A 21,675-nucleotide genomic window follows, 5' to 3' on the forward strand; every position below is an offset into this window, starting at 1 on the left:
CCGGGCGGGTTCTCCGCACTTTGCATTTGGCAAATTCCCTCTGACATCATCGTATCCCGCTTTCAGACCGGGATGCTTTCGTTCTTTGTTCATTGACGGCGGGTCGGGCCCAAGACGGGTGTTTCTGCCTCTTCCGGGTGGACTCGCCCGTGAGCCTCGCGGAAGCTTTTCGTCGATCGGGGCGAGCGGCCCGGACCTTGGTGTCAATTAGACTTTGGAGACTTTGTGACGAGACGCTCCATCGTTTTGACTGACTGGCGACCATTCCGGGGTCGTTCGGGCGTGCCTCCTAACTTTGGATACTACTATTAACTAAGGGATGCGTTTGGAGAACAAAAGGGCTCTGCCGACGCCACGCGACGGCCGGCGATCTTCAATCAGTGTTGGTGGTGGCGGCGGTAGGCGGCGGCGCGGTGGAGAGGCGGACGCGGGCGGTCCAGCCCGGCGCACTGCGGCTCGTGGCTGCTCAGCACCGCCGACAGGTACTCGGCCTCTCGCGTCAGCCGCTTGACCTCCTTCCTGAGTGCCGCGTTGTCCTTCTCCAGGCTCTCGCTCTCCTGGTGGCAAAAACGATGGCATGAACGATTGGACGCCGCGTCGTTCCGTTCACCTCCCGCGGAGGCTTGAAGAAGCGCGGCGAGGCGAGGCCTCCCTCCGCACGTTGCGCCTTATCAGTGAAGAAGCCACGCCCATGACCACCGTAAGCGTCCCGATAAGCCGAGGTCCCATTTCAACCTTTACGAGCCGCGCGCGCTAAGCGTCACGGGCACCGCGTGCCGACGTCAAGCCCTCAAGAAATAAATCCACAGGAGGAAACTGACCCAGGTGCCCCCGCCCAGCACACACACATTCACATGCTTCCTGTCGCCCTGTTCAGCGAGGTGGGGGGGGGGGGTCTATTGTTGCATCATCAACAGTGTCAATCAACACTTAAAATGACCCACAAAGCGCGTTTGAAAAAGTTCTGGTCCAACTGAGCGACGGTTTGGCGGCCGAGTGGGAGGAGCGGTCCCCGCAAATCTTGCACTGAGGGGGCGCTTGCAAAAGGTCACGCACGCCAAGGCTTTTTAGCGCTCAGCGGCGGGCAAACCCCCCTGGGGTGCGTCACTTCGCCAAAGAGCGAGCGAGCGAGCGTCCGCCCGCCCGCGGCGCCTTTACCAGAAGTGGCCGCCATTGACGGGGAAAAGGCGCTTTCCTGTCACTCGGGGGCGGCGAGGTCGAGCCACGTCAAAAAAAGGAAGTTTGCCGTTACGCTCCGATGAAATCATGACGACCGACGCCCTAAAACACGCGTGTCAACGTCATTTTTTTTGGGCCGTGGGGGGGGAGGGGCACATTGTCGTTATGGTTTCCTGTCAGGGGGCCGTTCTGACTTTGGGGAAGCCATTCGGATGTTTCATCGAGACCACACAACAAACGAATGACTCCTTTTCAAATCTGAAGTCAAGAGTAACGAGCGTTCTTGTGCTTGACGCGGGACACTTTGAAATTTGGCTTGGGACTTTAGCTAGCAAGCGTCATGTCGCTTGACACGCTTGATTTGCTTTGGTGGGCCAAATCATAAAATGAGGTGGCGTGGCGGGACAGATTTGGGCGCCGAGCCTTAATTTTCACACCGGTGATTTAAGGGATTAGCAAGCTAGCTGAATAGAAAGAGCGAAAGCTAGCTCGCTCCCTTGCTAGCTTGATTGCTAGCTAGCTAGTTTGATAGATGAGCATGGAATTTGACTCGTTGCATCTGCTTTGGTGGGCCGAATAAAATGAATTTAGCGGGCCAGATTTGGCCCCCAGGCCTTAACTTGAACACCTGTGAATCGTGTCATTGATCGAGAGAATGGCAGAACCGCCAATATCAACATTCCACCCCGCGGGGGGGCACACTGGCGGTTATCCGCATTTCTTCACCGCATTTCTTCAATTGAGGTGAAGGGGAAGCGCAGCAGGCTAATTCGCTAAGTCGCTAACGCCTAGGCGTGCTCCGCGCTTCTCGCTGCGTCGCGGTTTGCGAGGGAGGTGGCGACGAGCGGCGGATGCCCACGCGTGCTAATTTATTCGCGCAAACACGGCCGAGTGTGCCGCCCGACAGAAGCCGTGACACATCGCCACATGGTCAGGTGGCGTGATGGAAAGTCGGGGAGGAAAAAAAAAGGAAAATCGCATCATTTGCGACGTGGATGCCCAGCAAGAGCAAAATTGGGGGAGGGGGGCTAACGTTTGAGGGGTCCCGAGGGAAGGAGCCCGTTTTTTTCCGGGTGTCTCACCAGGTGCAGGCTGTCGGCCTTCTGAGTTTGCCTCATTCGGCTCTTCTGGGCCGCGATGCGGTTCTTCTCCCGCCGCATCACCTTCTTGGCATCGTCCGACGAGCCCTGCGACGCAAAAGACGACAGAAAAGTCTTCCCGACAACTTTGGAGTCACGTGTCCTTCGCCAACGTTAGTAACGGCTCTTAGAGACGACGGCTCTTTAAGGTGACCGACTGGAGCCGGCTCTTAATAGGGAGCCGCTTATAGGAGCCGATTCTGCAACCCCTTCGGTTAAAGTCGCACGTGATTGGTCAAAATCCGTGGTGGAAGACACACAGACACACACACAGGAATATAAATAAAGTCACATAGATGCTCAAACTGATATACTGTACTGCATTGTATATGTTTGGGAGTAAATTAATTTAGCCACAAAAAAAGAAAAACTGAGGAGCCATTTAGGAGCCTAAAGAGCCAGATCCTTGAAGTGAGCATGGCCAAAAGAAGTGACTCTCTAAAAGGAGCCGGAACTCCCATCACTGCAACAACGCCGGGCCGGAGGCGAGCCCCGCGTGCGCATGCGCGAAGAAGGGAAGACGGGCTTGCTCCCCGTTGCCCGCCCGCGCCGCCCGTCTCACCTGCTCGCCCCAGGCGGGTGACGGCGACCTGTAGCTCGCGTCGTTGCTGCGGCAGCCCTGAGCCATGGCCTACCGGCGCCGGCGGCCACTCGCGTCTCTTCGCGTCTCTTCGGGCGAGCGAAGTTGTCGTGCCTCTCGCAGAGGGTCGCACTTGACGCTTTTTTCCTCTCTCGCAGCTCCTCCTTTCACTGTCGTTGCCTTTTCCGTTGAGCTTTTTCTGGTCGCAAGGAGAAAAGTGACAAAGGGGCGGAACGCGAACAACAGATGACGATGACTCGCGTTCAGAAAGTATTCCTTCCGCCCTCTGCCTTGCGACGCTATGAAGAAAAAGAAAAAAAAGAAATAGATTTCCCCCGTCCTGAAAGGCTCTCGCGTGGCCTGAGAAGGATACGGTCGTTCAATGATGCGGCGCGGGCCTTTGTTTTTGTTCACAGTTGACCTCAGGTCTGTGAAACTTACATCAAAGCAAGAAAAAGTCCCGACATGCCGGGAACGCCCCACGCCCACAACGGGGCGCGTTTCCAAAAACACGGGCGGAAAAAAAAGCAAGCAAAGGCGTTGCGGGTGCGACCCGCAACACGAATCAACTCGATTTAAACAAACAGTCTCTTCTCTTGAGAAATCAAGTCAAGCGACGGTTTGTGGCCGTAAAGCGACGGCGACGCCGATGAGAAAATCAAACGGTGAGCTTTGGCGCCCCCGTCTGGGGAAACGTCAAATCTCAACTTTAGTTTGTTTTTGCTTCAAGCGTGTTCGGCGGAGTTGCCGAAAAGCTCCGTCCGACTTGACGGAATCGTTTGGAAAGCACAAGTGGCGCCTTTGACCCCAAAAGACGCGCGCTGGCGGGCTCGCCGAACACCGCGAGGGCTCGTCGTTCGCCTCCGCGGAAGGGCGACGGTGGCCGAGGAGGCTCGGGCCACCAAAACAGCGTCAACGAGAGATCACTCACTCGACTTTTTTTCTCTTTTGCTTGGACGAGTTACGATCACGACGGTCGTTCGGGGTGGACGCAGCACACATTTTCATTGGACGCAAGCTCGTTCCGGTCTGGATTTTACAGCCAAAAGGTCAAAACAACTTGCGTGTTCTGCATGTTCACATCTACGGGGAAACCATAAAACAACAACTTTGACTTTTCTGTGCAAAAGTGTTCAACTCTGTAATAATAACAATACATTTCATTTGTAAGCGCCTTTCAAAACTCTCAAGGTCACACTCACAAGTGGTTTTTTGTGAGTGAGCAGCGGCAGAAGAAAATATCCTGTGACTGTAAAGTGACTTTGAGAGTTTTGAAAGGCGCTTAGAAATGAAACGGATTATGATTAAAAGACAATGTCTGGGGGGGGGGGGGGGCTGAGATAAAAAAAGCAGAAAGTTACATTTGTGGCAATGACTATTTTAATGGTCAGGAAAATAAAAATGGCCGTCAACTTACAAAACATTCCTTTCAACAAGGTAACAAGTTAACAACAATAACAAGGAGAAAATTCCTCCCAAGTGTCGACTGGACGTCCGCGGTTGTCTCGGAGTGGAGATTCCATTAGCTGCAAGAGAACAAGAAGAAAGGTGGCCTTTTCTAGCGGCCGCAAATTCAACATGGCCGCACGCACGCACCTGCTCGCCGTCTTGGTCCACTTGAGGGCGTGTCTGGGGGGCAGCGTCGCGTTGGGGTGGAAGAAGGCGCAGCCGTCTCGGCGACAGCGGCCGGCAAAGTGGCACGGCTGCCGGCAAGCGCGCATCGATTAGCGGGGGTCGGAGGGGTCGGGTCGCCCGGCGCGGCCGTTTTGCGGCCTCGGTACCTTGGGATGGTAGAAAGGGCAGTCCATCTTCTTGCACTGCGGGAAGAAGCGGCACGCGCTCGCCGTCGGCGCCGCTGGAAAGACGGAAAAAAACAAAGTGGGCGCAAGGCCGGGCTTGGGGCGGGGCGACGGCGCGCGAAGGGGGCGGGCACCTGGCCCGGCGGGCGGCGCCGAGGCGCCCCTGCGGCCGAAGTGGGTGTAAGGGCAGTCGGCCTTGCCGCACCGGCCGGCGAATTTGCACTTGGGGTGGATGAAAAGGCATTTGTCGCCAAACTTGCACGCGGGGAAGGTCCTGCGGCACAAGCGGCAAAAGCGTCACCGGCGTCACACCGTCAACGCCGGCCCAGAACAACGAAGGCCGAGGACCCACTTGCAGGTTCTGCTGGGGTGATGGTAGGGGCAGGCGTCGCCGCTCTTGCACGCGGGCCAGAACTTGCAGCGCTCGCCGGCTTTCAGCTTCTTTGGGGGGGCGCGGCGGTCCGCGTCAAAAGGCTCCTCCGCTTCCTCTGCGCGCAAAACGGCGGAGGGGTCACAAAGGTCAGAAAGGGGCCGCGGCCCGGCGCCGACGTACCCGTCGAGTCGTCCGCCGAGGGGCCCTCGCGCGGCCTCTGGAGGACGCCCGCTTTGGAGTCGGGGGCCGCGGGGGCCGGGCGGACGTCTTCCAGCTCCATTTCCGACTCGGTCAGGTTCTCCAGCGGGCCGGGAACGCCCTCCAGCGTCACGATGAACTTGGGGCTGGCCCACTTTTCCTTCTCTTTGCTGGCGGGAAGCGAGACGCCCGGTGACAAAGCCGAAAGGAGCCTGGGGGGGGCGTGGCGTCGGGGGGACGCACCTGGCCTGCACGGCGCGCGGCCGGGTCAGCTCCTCTCGGCGATGGCGCCGGCGAGCGGCGGCTTCGTCCGGCCGTGGGCCGCTCACCACGAAGGAGCGCGCGTCCGGCGCCTCGCTCGCTGCGGAGGAAGCGGAAAGTTCCGATGAGGCGGCGCCCGCGAAGCCGGATGCAGGCAAAAGAAAAAAAACTCACGCGCGTCGGCGGCGCCCGCGCGGTCCGACGGCACCCGCGAAGACGGCGACGCGCACCCCGCTGGGGAGAAACGGAACATTGGCGGCCCGGTTTTAGCGGCGGCGCCTCGCCGTTGACGTACCGCCGTCTCCGTCGGGGGGGGCCTCGTCGCCTCTGGCCGGGCGGGCTCGGGGGGCCACGGGAACCGTCCGCCTCTGCGGCGCCGCCGCGGTCGGCGGGTCGAAGCGCTTGCGTCTCGGCGGGGAGGCGGACGTCCGTTTGCGGAAGCCGGCGGTCCTGTTGACGGAGTCCTGCGCCTCCAAGATGGCCTTCAAGATCAGGTTGCGGTTGGCCTGCTTGGCCGGCGGCAGCGACGGCCTGAAAGGGGGCGTTACGGGCGTCAGTCGCCGGCCGCCGCGACCCCCCGCGGACTCAAAAACCACACCGACTTGCGCTCGGGTTTGCACGGCAGCAGCACCCGACTGGACGGGCCTCGGCCGCCAGCGCGACCGCCGCCTTCCTGGTCGTCGTCGTCGTCGTCGCTTTCCCGCTCCGAGTCGCGGCGGACTCGCACCACCGAGCTGACGGGGGGCGCCTTGCGCTTGCGGGACGACTCCTCCTGAAGGACGGCGGCAAAGGACGGCGTGAGTGAGAACGCCCGACGCCGCCTCGCCCGGGCGTTACCTTGCCCGAGGCTCCTCCGGACGTCCTGGCGCCGCGGCCCTCCCGGCGGCGCCCGTAGGGCGCGTCGCTCTGCTCGCCGCGCCCGGCCCCGTAGAGTTGGGCGGAGGGGCGGGAGGCGGGGCCTCGCCCGCGGGAGGTCGCCGCGGGCTCCTCGCCAAAGTCGTCGTCCGTCTCGAGCTTGATGTCGATGACCGCATCGGACGGGAGGATCTCCGCGAGGGGTTTGACGGCGGACGTCAGGCGGGCGGGGCCCTTTTCCGCGCCGGCCCACCTGTCGGAAAACCGACCGCGTTCCCTTTCGTTCTCCCGAGAAAATGGCTTTGTTTGGCTTTTCGAATCACGGGCGGAGATATTCGGCGATCACCTGCTTTCCTGGGCGGAGCTCGGCGGTTCTGAGGCGGGCTGGTAATCCTCCGCGGGCCTTTCGGGGGCGGGCTCTGCGACGCACGAATCCGTCCTTGGCGTTAGTCGGGGGGCGACGACCCCAAAGAAGACGGCGCGGGCGGGACTTACCCGCTGCCACCGTTCTTAACTTCTCCAGGACGCCGTGCAGCCTCAAAGGAACCAAGGCCAGTTAGTCAACGGGCGACAAGCGAGCGACGCGCGGGCGCAGGCGCTCATCCTACCAGGCGGTGAACTTGGCGGTGTTGTTGCCCAGGAAAAGCGAGAGGTCGTCAGACATCTGCTGGGAGCTTTTCTTGTTGGCCACCATCACCATGATGTAATCGGGGAGCTCCTCGTCTGGAAGGACGAACAGTGCGAACAAGTGAAAGGGCATTGAGACATGACATGAGATGACATGAGATTCGGGGCTCGCGGGGCTCCTTCTGGGACCCCCGCACCCACAGACCCCACTCGGGGCGCGCGCTCTCGGCTTCCGTCGACATCAACCCGTCGCCGGTCTGTGCCGTCAAATCGAGTGAGGAGCGGCGGTTTCTGACGTCGTCCGTCACTCACCGATGTAGGCGCCGAGCTCTTGAAGCTTGCCTTTGATGGCGCCCTGCAAAACAGCACAAAGAACGAGCGGCGCGAGACGCTGAGTGGACCGATCGCGGCCACGAGTCGTCCTCCCCCCTTCCCCGAGTTGCCGTTTAGCTCGTTGAGCTAGCTCCGTCGGAGCCGGCGCCGTTCCCCACCGCGCGCGTCTGCGACTCACTCTTATTTTCTTGCTGATTTCCGCCCCGATCTCCATCGCTGGACGGCCGGCGGGAAAAAAGAGACGGACGGCGGCAAAGTTTGGGCGAGGGAGCGGGCGGCTAGCCGCGAATCGCGCGACGGCCGGGGAGCAGAGCGTCAAGAGTCACGTGAGCGGGGACGGAAGCCGACGAGGCAAGGGCGGAAGTGGCTGACCGACGTCACCCGAGCGAACAAGTCGATTTTCGTCTTTAACCCCCCCAGTTCTTACAAAGACTTAAAAGAACAAACTTTTGACGTTTGTGAGTCTGCCGGGGAGTGAAAGAACGCCGTCGTGTGTAAAGTCCCAAAAATATCGCAGCGCGTCACGTCGAGGTGGTCTTGCGTTGGACATTAATTTTTGGCGACCTTGGAAGACAATGTGGGGGAAATCGTCGAATTGGCTCACAATCTTCCTTGACTTGTTGTAACAACGTCCTCTTCTTCGGAAGGTGAATCTGGAACGCGGCAGGTCGAGGGCGTCGAGCGCACCTCTTCGTTTAGCCACAAGGCGGCAGAAAAACACGAGCAAATACAAGCGCGGGGTCGTTTCGGGGAATGGTTCCGTTTCAGGTGACCTCATTCACCGACTGCTAGACAATAAAGAAAAGAAAGGCGGAACAACGCCGGTGCCTCCGGATTGTTCTTTGGAATCGTTCGGGCCACGCGAGGACATCTTCATGGCCTCCCGAGCCCACCCTCGTCGCCGTCTCGATGGGCGTTCAATGCTCTCGCCAAATGCCAAATTTTGGATTTGACCCCCCTCTCCTCCCCCCCAGCGGGAGCGAAACACGCACTGGGTGTCAGAGGCATCAAGATCAGCTCGGAGTGTAAATCCCGGATGACAGGAGTGCCGAGATAGTCGCCAACTCTCGCCTCTCTGCACTTTGCTCGGCAACGCGCCTCGGGCCGCCCGCCAATCAGCGCGCTGCAGAGTTGACGGGCCGCGTCCGGGTCCTCCTTTGTCGCTACCGAGCCACCGAAAGCAACCGACGACGCCGGCGAGAAGAACGGCGGTGCGCGCGCGGAGGGCCCGGACAACACGCGCGCCTTTATTGAGGCCCAGCGTGAAATAGTGCCGAGCTAAGCACAACCTCAACGCACCCCACCGGTTGTGTTCGTGTGCGTGGGACACGCACTCGGGCACGAAGCATCTCAGGGGAGCGGACAAGGGTCTTTCTCTTCAGCTCCGGGCGGAGACTCACAGCAGCTCCATTGTGGGGATTGGATTGGATATGCCTTTATCCAATCCAATCCCCTCATTCTGCAGATATGTTTGCATCGCGAGCCGTGACACCGATTACTTAATCGGTGTCACGGCTGTCAAATCAAAAGGAATTTTTTGGGGGTCAATTGGACAACCCGCAGAGAAGAAAACCTGTCAACAAACAAAACAATTGTCTTGCATCGTGGACCTGAAAAGCAAAGGCGTGTCAGTTGTCCGCAGACTGTCCGTGTCATCTGAGATGGTTTAAGGTGGAGGTCAAATTGAAAGAAACGGGGGCTCAACAGTCGCTTGTCCGGAAAGTTTTAATGAAAAACAAGAGTCCATAGTACCCATTGAACCACAGAAGAAGTGACGCCATTGTAAGATTTTGCAGCGCCAAGCTCTTATGTACAGCATATTGCACCGGAAAAACGAATCCCAACCCATGTCCTCTTTCTTGCTCACCCCCCCCCCTCAAAAAAAAAAAATAAAATAAGGGGGGGAGGGGGTGGTCAGCCAGCTCGCTCCCAGGAAACAACTCACTGCTACATCTGGACTGGGCCTCGCAAAATGGCAGACACTGTGAAATAAATCGTTGAGACCAATTTGGACCACCCCAAAAACAAACAAGCCTTCAAAAGAAAGCTTCGGTGTTCATGTACAGACAGAGATCAGCTGGTCTTTCCCATTCCATCAAGTTACATTAAAAAAACACTCGGAGGTACACATTGGTTTTTTTTCCCGCCTTGAAATCAGGAATGTCACACGTGCATTTTTTGGAAAAACATCGATTGAGAAAAAAGCCCTTGAACTGAGAGTGACACAGTAGACTTCTCCAAAAGATTAGAAAAAAAACCTCAACATTGCAGGTAAAAAAAAAAAGAACAGCCGAGTGGTTTCGCCTGCCTCCTATTAGCCTAGAAAAGTTGAAAAAGTTGTGTCCGTAGAAATGGAGTCAAATCCTTGTCAGACTCGTATAGAAAAGCAAAAAAAAAAGCCCACAAGTGTTCCAATTGTAAAAAGCCAAGAAGTCACAGCACCTGACAGCACTTTGAGGTTGAAGACGCTTGCTTCAAAGGCTCCGGCGAACCAACATACGACCGGGCACCGGCGGTGACTCATTCCTGCTCGTCCGGCGCGTTACAAAACAGACCAGGAAGTTCGGCACGGGAGTACAAAACAATATCGAGTACGACAACGACGACGAGGACGACATTGCTTGCTTGCTTTGTTTGTACAGCGCACGCACCTTGAGAGCAAAAAGCGCCTTGCGGGGTGGGGGGCCGCCCGGCCAGCGCTCACCTCCATACGGCAGCCGCCTTCCTCGCAAGGCACCTTTTTGGATTGTCCGTCGAGTTGCCGCCACGCGTTGGGGGATCAAAATGCAATTTCATTCGTGGAACTCGTGTGGCCATCTTACACTTTTTAAACCTTCCTGAATGGGATGAGAAATGGATGGAATGGTTATTCTGACCACGGCGGCACTCGTTGGAGTACAACGGGGTGAATATGATGGGAGGCCACGCCCGCCATTTGCAATTGAACAATAAAACTGAGTTGCAATATTACGGCCAGAAATTCAGTGCGGCCGGGGCTATGAACAAATGAAATGGAGTGCTCCGTCGCTACTGACGGTTTCAGTGCGGAATAAAAACAAATATGGTGACTGACTCTGGGGTTTTGCACGTGGCTGTCGCTTGATTGGTTCCCGGCGCTGACGTCACCTTATTTCATGTCTGCCCCTTCAATAAATACGCAAATCAGTGAAGCAACACATTTCGGCGTCCCGACGCCATCCTAACGGGAAAGAGCGCGCAGTCTCAAGTGGCTCAGCATTCTGCGTTTGCAGGAAATAAACGGCGTGGATCTGGCCCAAGGAAACGCCAAGGTCTGGCAAAAGGTTGTCAAGTACCCACCCCTCGAAAACAAAAACAAAAACAAAAACAAACATCATCAGTGCCTCTCAACGTTCAACGGCAGGGCCAGAGAATACAGCCAAGGTGTTTGGTCATCAACTCAATTGGTACTTTGGTGATTATTTTGCCCTCAGTTCCCTTTGAGAATTCCAGTTGGTTTCGGGCACATCTCGGAATCCGCCGATTCGCGATACAAAGGCGGCGTGGCGCGGCGCGCGCTGTATCCGGCTCGTATCTCGAGGCGGCTCTTTTTCTTTAGCGGGGGTGTTATTGCGCTCGGCCAGCAGAGGGCGTGCCCATTTGCTCCGAACCGACCGGGATCAAAGCGCTCCGGGTGAGGGGGGGGGATTCGACGGACCACGTCAAGCGGTTCTTTTCGGATCAAACGCGGCCAAGGCCGCGCGCCCGGAGAGACGGGCGAAGTCGGTCACGGCCTGGTTGGCAAAGATTGTCTGAAGAAGTCCGGAAAGCAAAAGCTTCCCGGCGATGCCGATTGTTTCTTTGTTTCCCTGACTGGATGCAAAATGTCCGCCTCGATGTGCGGCCGGCGGCGAAAAGGAATCAATCCAAGGACGAGGACTCGAGCAAAAAATGACAATAAAGCCCACTTGTCTTGTTCCTGGAAGGGGGGGGTGGCGGGAGGGATATATATCCTAAGGCATTCCCGCGGCCCACGAGGCCAGTTGACTTCCTCGGCGTGGGTGTAGAAAATAGGTGCTATTTCCAAAATATCTCTTTCAACTCGATGGCTTCTTCTCAAACCCAAATCCGGACAGTAATAAGACAACTCGATGGCAATGGCGAGCGGAGCAAAAACCAAGTGAAAAAGGTGTCAGCCTCCGTCCAGCGGTGACCAGAGTTGTCCTTTTCCCCTGCGACTCTGCTTTGTCAAAGCAAGAATGAGAAAGCCAAGACGTCTTCCCTCTTACAAAAGTCCGTCCGGTCCGGCGACGGGCGGCCCTTCATCGCGGCGGGAAGGCGAGCGGCCCGGGGAAGAGGAAGCCAAACAAGGCCACGGTGAGGCGCATCCAGACGGGCAGGTTTTGTCGTCGCTGCCTCAGGAACTGGTGACAAAGACAAAAAAAGGCCAAAACGTTCGGGTCAAAACAAAGCAAAGGCCCACGTGCCGCCTTTGCCTTCCGCGACGTGCGCTGAAACCACTTGACGCGAGCGACATCCCAACATGTTTTCCTAAGCGCCGCCACGCCACGCCTCAGAGACTGGGCAAGATTTCGTTTGCGGCGACGATGGTGCGTATTGGGATTGTTTGCTTTTTGCCCTGGTTGTCTAAAGTGGAGTCAAAAAGCTCCAATGGCCACCGAACCAGCGCAAGCGGCCAACGTTATGCCAACATTCTAGTTGAATCAACTCCCTCCCAGCCCTGCCCCCCCTGCCCCTTCCCACTGCCACACTCACCGTACTCTGAGTACATGCTATACGAACATCCTGAACTCTTTTTTTCCTTTTTTTTTGTTTTTGCCTGCCCTCACTTACATACGACACTACTTCACTTTACATTGAGAAATGACACGTATTGTCTGTGGTCTGTGTTTTTTCGCCACATTCTAAATGCCTTGCACGCTGGTTCCGAGAGGACATCCATTTCATCTGTGCCGCGTGTCATGCATATTAGCATATTTGACAATGAAGCTGGCTTTGATTAGTTTGGTGCCTAGAGTGGACCTATAATGGATCCCCTCGCCCACCCCCACGCCGGTGGGACATTCCACTCACCACATCGATGTGATCCCGTTGGAACTTGTCTCCGATCTCCCGGAGTTTTTGTCCGATTTGCGCCTCCACGCCGGCGGCCGCCTGCTGCGGATGGGCGGGCCTCTCCGCCATCCTGTCATCCCCCTCTCGCCACCGCCGCCGCCTCTCTCGCCTGGCTCCCCGGACCTCAAACCTGGCGGGGAAGCGCCAGGGCCACGTGGCGTCGCCTAGGAGGAAAGGACGGGGTGTACTCAGTGGCTCCGAAAGGCGGTCAAAGTTTCTACGGACGCTTGAAAGTCATCCGCTTGCGAGGCAAATCTGAGCCACGCCCGACGCAGAGGCGCCCTTTCCCCATCACTTCACACCCCAAAAAGCACCTATTTTGTCGACAAAGGTTTTACGCTGCGGCTGGAATGCATTTTTGCATCAAGAGCCAAAATGGTTGTGATCGGCTCGTGGAAATTCCGGCTGACAGAACGAAGGCAACTTGTTTGTGGGGGAGCGCTCGCTCCGCGTCATGTTTTAGCGACTGCCTGCGCAGGTGGAAACAGGTGACCTGGCTTAGGGAGAGAAAGAAAAAGCACCTGCTTCACGCTTGGGTGAAGCCGCCGATGTCACCGAGTTTAGCCGACGCCTCCAGCGCGACTTTGCCAGCTCATGCCTCCGCAAGGTTTCTTGTTGTCTTTCTGTCCCCCGCCCCCCACCTCCGCGACGTCATGTGCCGAACGCCACGCTGCTTGGAAATTGGGACGCGGCCACGGGGATGACATCCATTATCGGGTTGGGCCGTACAAGCCGAAAGAATGCCGCCGCCGATCAGCGGGCCATTCATTTGGCTGAGGATCATGTCACACCGATTGGATTAGGACGTCATAAAACAATACAGGAATTCAACGGGCGGCTTCATCTGCGCATGCGCGACCCGCGCACTTTCATGACCAGTCACAAATGCTATTTAGGGAGACAAAGAGCTGATTTGACGGCCAGGACGTTTGCTGTTGTTTCCACTTTTTTTGTTTTGGGATCATAATAATCCATTTCATTTCGAAGCGCCTTTCAAAACTCAAGGACACTTTACAGTCACAGGATTAGTTTCTTTCTGCGGGTGACCTGCTACGACGCCAGTGAGGATAAAGCAGTACAGAAAATGAAAGAATGAATGAAGTAAAATATGGCCAGGCCCACTTTTTTGTTTTTAGACGTTGACAGGCTCTCCGCCTGTCCAGCAATTCATCTTTGATGGACATTTGAACGATTCACTTTGTCATATTGGTTGAAGTTGAGGTGAGCGGGCATCTCTTACCGCGATTCTGCATTTGCAAGTCGCAGGCCATGGCGCAGATGCCGCCGCAGCCGCCGGCGCGGTGGACGCGCGGCACCAGCGCAAGAGCGGGCGATTGGGTCCGCGCCGCCCGCTCCCCGTACTTGAGGTCCGCGAAGGGCGCTCTCGGGGGCGGCGACGTGTCCTCCTCCTCATCGTCCATCGGACGCCTCGCCGTTAAAGTCCCTGCGGACAAGGTGAGGCGGGGTGGAAAACGTGGGTGAAAAAGTGTGACGCGCGCGGCCGCCCTTTTGAGCCCGTCTCTCAACATACCGAGCGGAAAATTACATTTGACTGCAATGCAAACGGACAATGTGTCCTCATGCAGTTAAGAGGTGTTTTTGTGCAATCTTCAGGGGAAGCCGTTCGTTCGCTTATTTGACAAGCAAGACTCATCCTTTCTTTTTTCAAGATGATAAAAAAGATGCTTTCCAAATATGTCCAAGCAAAATCTCTCGCGGCGCAGCGCAAGCGGCACAAAGTGGATTAGGCACGAGCAAGACAACAACCGTAGCAGCGACAGCAACAACAAGCCCCAACCGACCGATCACACCCCCCCCCCCCCTGATGAGCTCCTGCTCGCTGGCAGAAACCAAATTGGTGCTGAGAAGCGCTCGGTCAGGTGTGTCCTCTGGAGATCATCACAATCAATGTTCAAGCGTGTTTTCCTGCGCTTTCGACTCGCAATCTCCTCATTTTGCCCCCCCCCCCCCACATCCTCCATCTTCTGTCTCCTGTTGGTTGTGCACGGGCAGACAAATGGGGCTGAGCTGCTTGATGTTCCCCATTCATCTTCAAGCCAAGTCAAGTCAAACATCCTCGACCCAAAAGGGGTGCTCCGGCCACCGAGACGGCGAACAACAAGTCAGTGCGATGGCAGCGCATCCACAAAGTTAGAAAGAAGCGCGCCGGGCCGTCGACTGGAGCGCGGTCGCGATTGACGGGCTCGGCCCCCGGGGGCCGCCGCCCGATCCGTTGCTCCGCCCGCTCGCGGGGCTCTTTCTCCTCCGCGTCGCGGTTCGAGCCCCGCCGCGGGGACGAAGGTCGGAATTGGGAGCGGCTGAGCCGAAACCCACTCGCGTCGCCAAGGACTTTCACCGGTTGACTTTGCGGGTCAGGTTCGAGCGATACTTCTCAAGCGGTCTCCGGAGGTCAGGGCAGCCTTCGGGCGGCCCCCGATCCGAAACGCCTAACGACACATTTTCTGCTCCGGTGCGGTTTAACTCCAACTCGCGAGTTCGGGTCGCGCGTCGACGATCACGGAAGACTAACGCGACTCGTCGTGTTCTTGTTTCCCCCCTCCTTCCGACGAGAAGGCGAAGCCAACCGCGCGTACGTTTCAAAAGCCACCCAAGCCCCCGATGACGCGGTCGAGTCCACCCGGGAGCCGCGGACTTTTTGCCCGGACAAGTCCGCCAGGCCGCCAACGAGAACGCTCGAGCGCGTGAACTCACCAGCGGTCAAATGTCTTTCCGTTCCGACGGGTTCTCTCGCGCCAAGTCGGCGAGTCTCCAAGTCCGCCGCCGCGTCGACGGGATCGCGCTCGCTTTCGGCAGCCTGTGGCGTGTTTGTGGCGTGTTTGTGGCGAGGCGGCGCGCGGCTGGTGTTTTGCCCGACTTTGCTGTAGACTCCGCCCGCCTCGCTAGGAGAGCACACCCATTCCAGCTCGTCGAGGGGGAGGAGGAGAGTGGAGAGGAGGGGGTCCCAGGGTGTCGTTGGGTAGCCTTTTCGAAAAGAAAAAAAAAACACAACAGCATTTATGGTGAGCAGCATCCGACACATTCGTTCTTTTCAGGAACTCACAAGGCGCACTTTCACCAACAACAAAAAAAGTCATGCATTTCAATCTGTCATAAGAAGATGACCGACGACCCCATCGCATACGTTCATGTCTTTTGGAGCGGGTTGACTGGTGGACATTTGGGTGTTTGAATGCAAGACGTCATTTAACCGACGGCGGTGGGAAGTAATAAAGTGCACATTTTCAGGTGTTTGCTCATATGCAACTTCTCTCATGATGGCGTCCTCTTCCTTCTCGTTGTTTGTCGAGTCCTCCCTTCAAAAGTCTGGAGATTGTTTGAAACGTCACACTTTATGTGTCAAAATACTACTTATGAAGCGGACTGCGGTTTTGAGCAGTTTCCCCCGAGGTGCCCCCAATGAGCAACCGGTGCAAATGCGTGCGTCGGGTGTAAAAGCGGCAGCGACCCAGGCGGTTCTCTAAATTGTCGCAAACTCTCAAACGCGGACGAAAAATTCCCCCAGGCGCCCTCATTTCACCGACGTGACCTGGAATTGCCTCGGTGCGCGCGGCCTTTGTTGAAAAAGGTGACGCTCGGGCCTTTTCAGTGAGCTTTCTTCATGTTCCTTCTTGGATGCGACTTCCGGAAACGTCAATCAACGAGGTGACCTCCAGTATTTTGCTCAAAGGCGCGTGGATTTCGGGGATCGGAATCAAAACAAAGCGCGTGTCTCTTTAAGAGCCGCCTTCCTCCTTTCGCCGCCAAAAGCTGGTGACGGCGCTCGGACCAATCGGGTGCTTTGTTATGGTCCCGCCTCCTGCTCGGCCCGGCCCCCACACGTGGAGGGGCGAAAACACGCGGGCGCGCGCACGCTCGCGGAAGCCAGCGGACCTCGTGACTCGCTCGCTCGCTCGCCCGCCCGCCGTGGAGCGGATTGGAAGCCGCCGGCGGATGCAACGACGGCCCGCGTCCCGGGCGCCCGATGGCGGCAACGGGGTGGCACCGCCGCCTTCGTGCTGTCAAGGCAACAAATGCGTCCCGGCGTCGCACGCCCCTTTGCTTGGCGGCCAATCTTCCCCATGACTCATGAGCTGTATCAAAAACAAACAGGGGGGGGGGGGGGTCAACTTGTAGTTTGTTTGTAGTTTGCGTGCCTGCACCCGGTATAGAATGCTTTGGATCTTCTTTCAATGTAGTCAATTAGGTGGGGGAAGGGGGGGGGGGATGATGCACTTGACAAGCAAGATGCAGAAGAAAAGTGTTTGCAACTGTCACAAAAAACAACGTATGTATGTAGACGGAAGCTTGGGATGGCTTAATAATAGAGTCAAGTCGAAATACTGGGCTGAGAGGAAGCAGAATGATGACACCAGTCACTCCGGGGGGGCCTTTGGCTCCGGCCCGTTCACCACATTGTGTCGTTTTCACACCCACCGTCTGTGTTCTTTGGGTTTTTTTCTTCCTCCCCCTCAACTTTTCGCACCAAAGCCGCCGGATTGGATTGTTGCGCAAACACCGACACGTCTTGGTGGAGCTTGTTTCAATGCGATCCCTCCAAAATAGGCTGCAAGAAAAGGAAACAAAATGGGAGTGCAGCCAAAATGTGGGCAAGCTTGTTCTTTTCTCTTCTCACCGTTCAATCGCTTTTTGCGCTGAAAGCCACCGCTGCTCATTGGCGCGCCTTGGCCTGGAAAAATATAACATGGTGTCAGTTATTCCAGTCGAAAATATTGATACAGGCTCATTACTAGCACACGTATCGACTTGCAAAACGCTAACATTTGAAATGGTGTCAATGAGGGAGTCGTTTGGAGGATAATTAGAGGATTTGTCCAAATGGACGGCACGGGGCCGTGTTTATTTACTGGAGTTGTTGTTGAAGTTCTTGCACTACCTACAGTGGCCCTGCAGTGCAAAACAACCAAAATGAAGTCAACGCAGCAGCAAATGACAGAGCGCACTCCACAATGAAACCAGCTAATAGCCCAAAAGGCAGCAAGCGTTTCTTAGCGTGACGCCGAGCCGTGGGGGCTTCTTATCGAAAGGCTCCGTCTGCAACTTTTGATTTAAAAAAACGCAGGTTCAGCCGACGGAGGCGGCTTCATCGGGGCTGCACATTTCAAGAGAGGAGCTCGAAGCATCGCCAACAAATTCGCACACACCCCTTGCTTGCCGTGGATCGCCCCTGAATTTAACTTAATCCTACAAGCGGAGGGGCACCTTGCGGGTGCAGCGCGTCGGCTGCGCTAAATGAACTGTCTGCCTTTGACTAGGAGCTCATTGAAGGCAATGAAAAGTTGAAGCTGTCGATTGTGCGGCGGTCGAGTCGTGTAAACAAAGCGTCTGCGGCACGGGCGGCTTGTCATAGCGGCGACACGCGTGCGAAGTGTGAAGTGGCTTGTTCTGCTAACGTTTCCGATCTTTTACAGCCAATTTATACAAAAGGTGTCAAGGGTGAAAGTGCGTTTGGACGCTTTCACGAAAGCTGGCCGAGACGTTTCCTCCCGAGCACAACATTCAAGATGCCGACGCGGGAGGCGTCGCAGACGAATGCTGCACAAACTGTTGCAAATCAGAAAAAGACGTTTCGTAAACACGTGCCAATAAATGGCATTTAAATCAAGTCGGGTGCCGTGAACGTTGAACGTTTTCATGCCCCTTTTTTCACTTTTAGGGCAAAACAAGAGCGGCTCCCAATAAAAGTGAGAGGGCGGATGGGAGGGGAAGGGCCCTGTCGGATGCGATGAAATCGGGAGGAAAACATGGCGCTCTTCCCCGCGTTTGAAGCCAGGAGGTTGTGAGCATCCAAATTTAAGTGTTTCAGGCACGCCGACTGCTCGCCAAAGTTGTCGGGCACGTCTTTGCTTTTATACGCTGGCTCTTGAAAGCGCGCCTTCCTTGCCGACGCCTCATTGGCCGCCGGTGTCGGCAGGTCGGTTGCCGTGTCGTGGAAAAACTAAATCAGGGAGAGACGCGAGCGGCGGATGGAAATAGAGTGGCGGTTGCTCTTGTTTCTACGGTAACTGTGGACGGGGAGGTACCGGAGGATAAAAGCGGAGGCAAAACAAACCTCCCCTCCCCTCCCCGCTCCGCTCCGGTGGCAACAGCGCCGCCATTGGTTCTCGTTTCCTGTGAGGACAGGAAGGAAGGGTAGGCAAGGATACATCGGGAAAAAAGAGGAAGGAGGAAAAAAAAGAAAAGAAAAGACAACTCTGCTCGTGAGTAGCCTGGGAGACGGTTGCATCAGAAAAGCAAGAGGAAAACATGCGCGCGCACAAGCGCACGATCATAAGCTCATCTTCGACACCCCCCACAACACTCTTCACTTCTTCTTGTTCATCTCCCGCCAAAACATTGACGGCAAAACCTGCCCGGAAACTTGCGGCCTGCCCTGATTGGCCGCGCTCCCTAGCAACGGCGTACGCGCGGCCAGCCACTCAGGCGCTTCGCACCAGGCACGCTGACCCAATGAGACGGATGATTGCGAGGCGGCGGGCAGGCACACTGACCTGGTAACAGGCGCAGGGAGAGAAGCCAAGCAGGCCGGCCGGTGGGCGGGCGGACGCTAGAGGCAGTCCAGAGTCCGGCCCCCCTCCATTGGTTTCGCGCTTCTCCCACTTGGCTCCCATTGGCTGCCGGATCTTCTCTTCTGCAAGTCATTCATACATTGCCTGAATTTCCCCCCCGCGCCCTTTGCCGCCCTCGAGGAAAATCCGCCGGCCCAAGGTCAGGGCGCAGGCGGCCGTCTCGGGATTGGCCGAGGCGTCCTAGCAACAAGTCGGGCCGGCCGTGTCAACACGGGATTAAAGCCAGCCCATCCACAGCTTGTTTGACAACACTGGCGGCTTTCGATTCACGGAAGCCGCCAGTGTTTCTGGCCTCGGGGCACCGGGGGAGGGGCGGCGGGGAGTCCCGACTCAGCTCCATAATATACGTTCGGCGCTGTCTTGCCATACCGCTGAGCAGCTTTTCCATATTTATGTTTGACTTGGGATACGAGCGGCGTACTTAACACTTTTTGGCAAAGCCATGTTTCAAAGGAAAGGCTTAAAAGCACTCCCTGTGCCTTTTACAAATGGCTGGTTGGTTTAGGAACACTTAAACAACACACTTAAACAATTGCTGGCTGCGGCAATGTGGGGAATTCAAGTCAATAGCCCGCAGGATCGGGAGTTCGCGGCAGATTCTTAATGAGTTCAGCCCAAGAAATGGTGTCAATTTTGCACGCGGCGCACGCTGCCAAATGCTACAAAGCTGCGGGGTGGCAATAATATAGAGCCGAGGATTTGTTTAAAAAAAAACACACACACACACACACATTATCAACCAGCAAAGAAGCAGCTTATGTACCACAGTGAGCCCTGACAAATGAATTTGCACGTGATAATATAGACTGTGTTGCCTATCAATTCGTATCCTTCTAACAACCCAAAATAAGCAAGACTACTTTTATCTGAAGGGCGGATGGCTCAAGACGTTAGAAATCCCGCAGAATGGATAAAGACCTTGCCAGCCGAGTAGAGTGGAGTGTATTTGCTAAGCGATGAAATAATGAGTTAGCGGACTGCTTGCTGGCTCATGGAGGATGACACAAGTCACTACAAATAACGCTCGCGACCTCATGAACTGCCTCACTTTCGCACCAAAGCAACTAAGGAGCAGCCATTTGTCTCTTAAATGTTGTTTGTATTTTACACAAAACAGAGGTGGTCATCTTCATTTGAAAAATTGTTTGGGGCGCTGGCACGCAGGAAGAGCACGTTGCTTCATTTTAATGGAGGAAATTGGTTGCATAGGCAAGTAAATTGAGTTATGAACTTGATTACCGATCTCATCTATCAAGGCGCTGATTGTATACCGCCCACACCCCAAAATGCGTTTGGTATGATTTAAGAAGGCAATGACAACAGGCGAAAGAAGCCCACAGTGGGGGGCAGGGCCAGGAAGCATTTGACGGTCTCGTGCCGATGACTCACCTCATTTCGAGTTGCCTAATTAATTGTCCTTTTTACGACGCTTTCTTTGTCTTGCCGCCACGTGTCACGATTTTGGACGGTGATGTCATCGTATCCATCGATATTTTTTTTTCTCTTTTCATTCCATGTGAAGTGACCCGTTCAACTTTTTTTGTTTGGCTCACCTGCGCAGCCAGTGTGTATCTAATTGGATACAGCCAAGCATCAAGCCCGGCCGGTTTCATCCCCGCAGGGGGTGATAACAGGAAATAAAACACGAGGGCATTGTTTCTAGAGGAAGAAGGGAGGAGAAAAAAAGCATGCTTTTGGGCAAGTCCCGGCATATCACGACAACTGGCAGGAGCAACATAAATAATGGAAGATTTATGACTCGCCGGCAAAATTCCTCCCGTTGCCTCTCTCTCCTTGTTAAATTAAAGACCCACAGGAGGTCGCGCACACGTTCCCTCAGCGCCTTTTATTGTCATGCAAATGAAGACACTTGCACGAATGTGCTGTAAAAGTCTCGGTTGAATGTGAACACACAATCTTAGGCTGTTGCTGTTTTTCCAACGCAAAGTTTTCCTGCTAACATTTGCATCTCGTCAATGGATTTGCTTTGTTAGTTTAGCAGCAAAAGCCAAACACGACAAAGGGTGCAAGGTTGAAAAAAACAACGTGTCTACCGAGGACATTTTCCCATCGCCTCCGCACTGATTGGATTTCTATCTTGCCAATTGTCTGTGTTGGTTTTTGTCAGAAAGAAGGCCACTTGCTGTTTTGCGCAGGAGGGTGGAAGCTAACCTGCCTCGACTGGACTGGACCCCGTCCACGCCTGGTGACCTACTAGCTCGCTAAATATGTCAATTTTAGCAGGCAGCTACTCGTTTCAAGGGAAGAAGACTCCTCACCTTGAACTTAACCCAATTTTAGTAATGAACTAAACAATTATCATGTTGTCAGACGACAGAGTTGAGTAGGGTGACGTCAGAGCAAACACATGGCTCACAGGCTAATTCGGCAACGAGTGGACGACCCGCGCGCTATCTAACCGAGTGGCTAATCGGTCAGACAGCTTGATAACAAGCTAACTAACTATTGTATCTGACTTAGTAAGTAGCTCGCCCGACAAGAGCTTCAAAACTATCCATTTGGCAAGCTAACTCTGGGACTGTGGCTGCGCTTCAACAAATGAAGGGAAAATGAAAAGGATGCGATTGAGCACATGCCTGTTTTCCTTTGAACGGCGCCGCCTTCAGCCTGGCGGGCCGACCGATGAGCC

General features: G+C 55.6%; 3 protein-coding genes across 6 annotated transcripts; all 3 read right to left on the bottom strand.

Annotated features, from left to right (window-relative positions):
- Positions 1 to 377: 377 nt before the first annotated feature.
- Positions 378 to 3,975, bottom strand: batf (basic leucine zipper ATF-like transcription factor). 2 transcript variants are annotated; one of them, XM_089022410.1, is made up of 4 exons: positions 3,830 to 3,975; positions 2,881 to 3,097; positions 2,262 to 2,366; positions 378 to 557 (listed from the first exon to the last, which is right to left on the bottom strand). In XM_089022410.1, exons 2-4 carry the CDS (start codon positions 2,944 to 2,946, stop codon positions 378 to 380), a joined length of 351 nt encoding a protein of 116 aa, XP_088878536.1. In that variant the 5' UTR covers positions 2,947 to 3,097; positions 3,830 to 3,975. The 2 variants fall into 2 exon arrangements, with proteins under 2 accessions (XP_088878536.1, XP_088878535.1); XM_089022409.1 differs by lacking the exon at positions 3,830 to 3,975 and having other exon boundaries at positions 2,881 to 3,807.
- Positions 3,976 to 4,260: 285 nt separating this feature from the next.
- On the bottom strand, positions 4,261 to 8,264 carry zc3h14 (zinc finger CCCH-type containing 14). Of its 3 annotated transcripts, XM_089022629.1 has the most exons (16): positions 7,523 to 8,260; positions 7,324 to 7,366; positions 6,993 to 7,107; positions 6,880 to 6,920; positions 6,731 to 6,803; positions 6,367 to 6,637; positions 6,132 to 6,301; positions 5,825 to 6,060; positions 5,704 to 5,763; positions 5,512 to 5,629; positions 5,251 to 5,438; positions 5,050 to 5,185; positions 4,832 to 4,971; positions 4,680 to 4,753; positions 4,495 to 4,601; positions 4,261 to 4,424 (listed from the first exon to the last, which is right to left on the bottom strand). In XM_089022629.1, the coding sequence occupies exons 1-16, from the start codon at positions 7,556 to 7,558 to the stop codon at positions 4,421 to 4,423; spliced, it is 1,812 nt and encodes a 603-aa protein (XP_088878755.1). In that variant the 5' UTR covers positions 7,559 to 8,260; the 3' UTR covers positions 4,261 to 4,420. The 3 variants fall into 3 exon arrangements, with proteins under 3 accessions (XP_088878755.1, XP_088878752.1, XP_088878753.1); XM_089022626.1 differs by having other exon boundaries at positions 4,680 to 4,971; positions 7,523 to 8,263; XM_089022627.1 differs by lacking the exon at positions 5,704 to 5,763 and having other exon boundaries at positions 4,680 to 4,971; positions 7,523 to 8,264.
- A 624-nt stretch (positions 8,265 to 8,888) lies between these two features.
- On the bottom strand, positions 8,889 to 21,675 carry bmf2 (BCL2 modifying factor 2). Its single transcript, XM_089022408.1, has 8 exons — positions 18,948 to 21,675; positions 17,072 to 17,125; positions 16,873 to 17,002; positions 16,330 to 16,529; positions 15,151 to 15,420; positions 13,679 to 13,882; positions 12,397 to 12,602; positions 8,889 to 11,726 (listed from the first exon to the last, which is right to left on the bottom strand). The coding sequence occupies exons 4-8, from the start codon at positions 16,517 to 16,519 to the stop codon at positions 11,625 to 11,627; spliced, it is 972 nt and encodes a 323-aa protein (XP_088878534.1). The 5' UTR covers positions 16,520 to 16,529; positions 16,873 to 17,002; positions 17,072 to 17,125; positions 18,948 to 21,675; the 3' UTR covers positions 8,889 to 11,624.

The sequence above is a fragment of the Hippocampus bargibanti genome, linkage group LG19 (genome assembly GCF_051943395.1).
Source record: "Hippocampus bargibanti isolate YZ-2025 linkage group LG19, ASM5194339v1, whole genome shotgun sequence".
Taxonomy (NCBI): Eukaryota; Metazoa; Chordata; class Actinopteri; order Syngnathiformes; family Syngnathidae; genus Hippocampus; species Hippocampus bargibanti.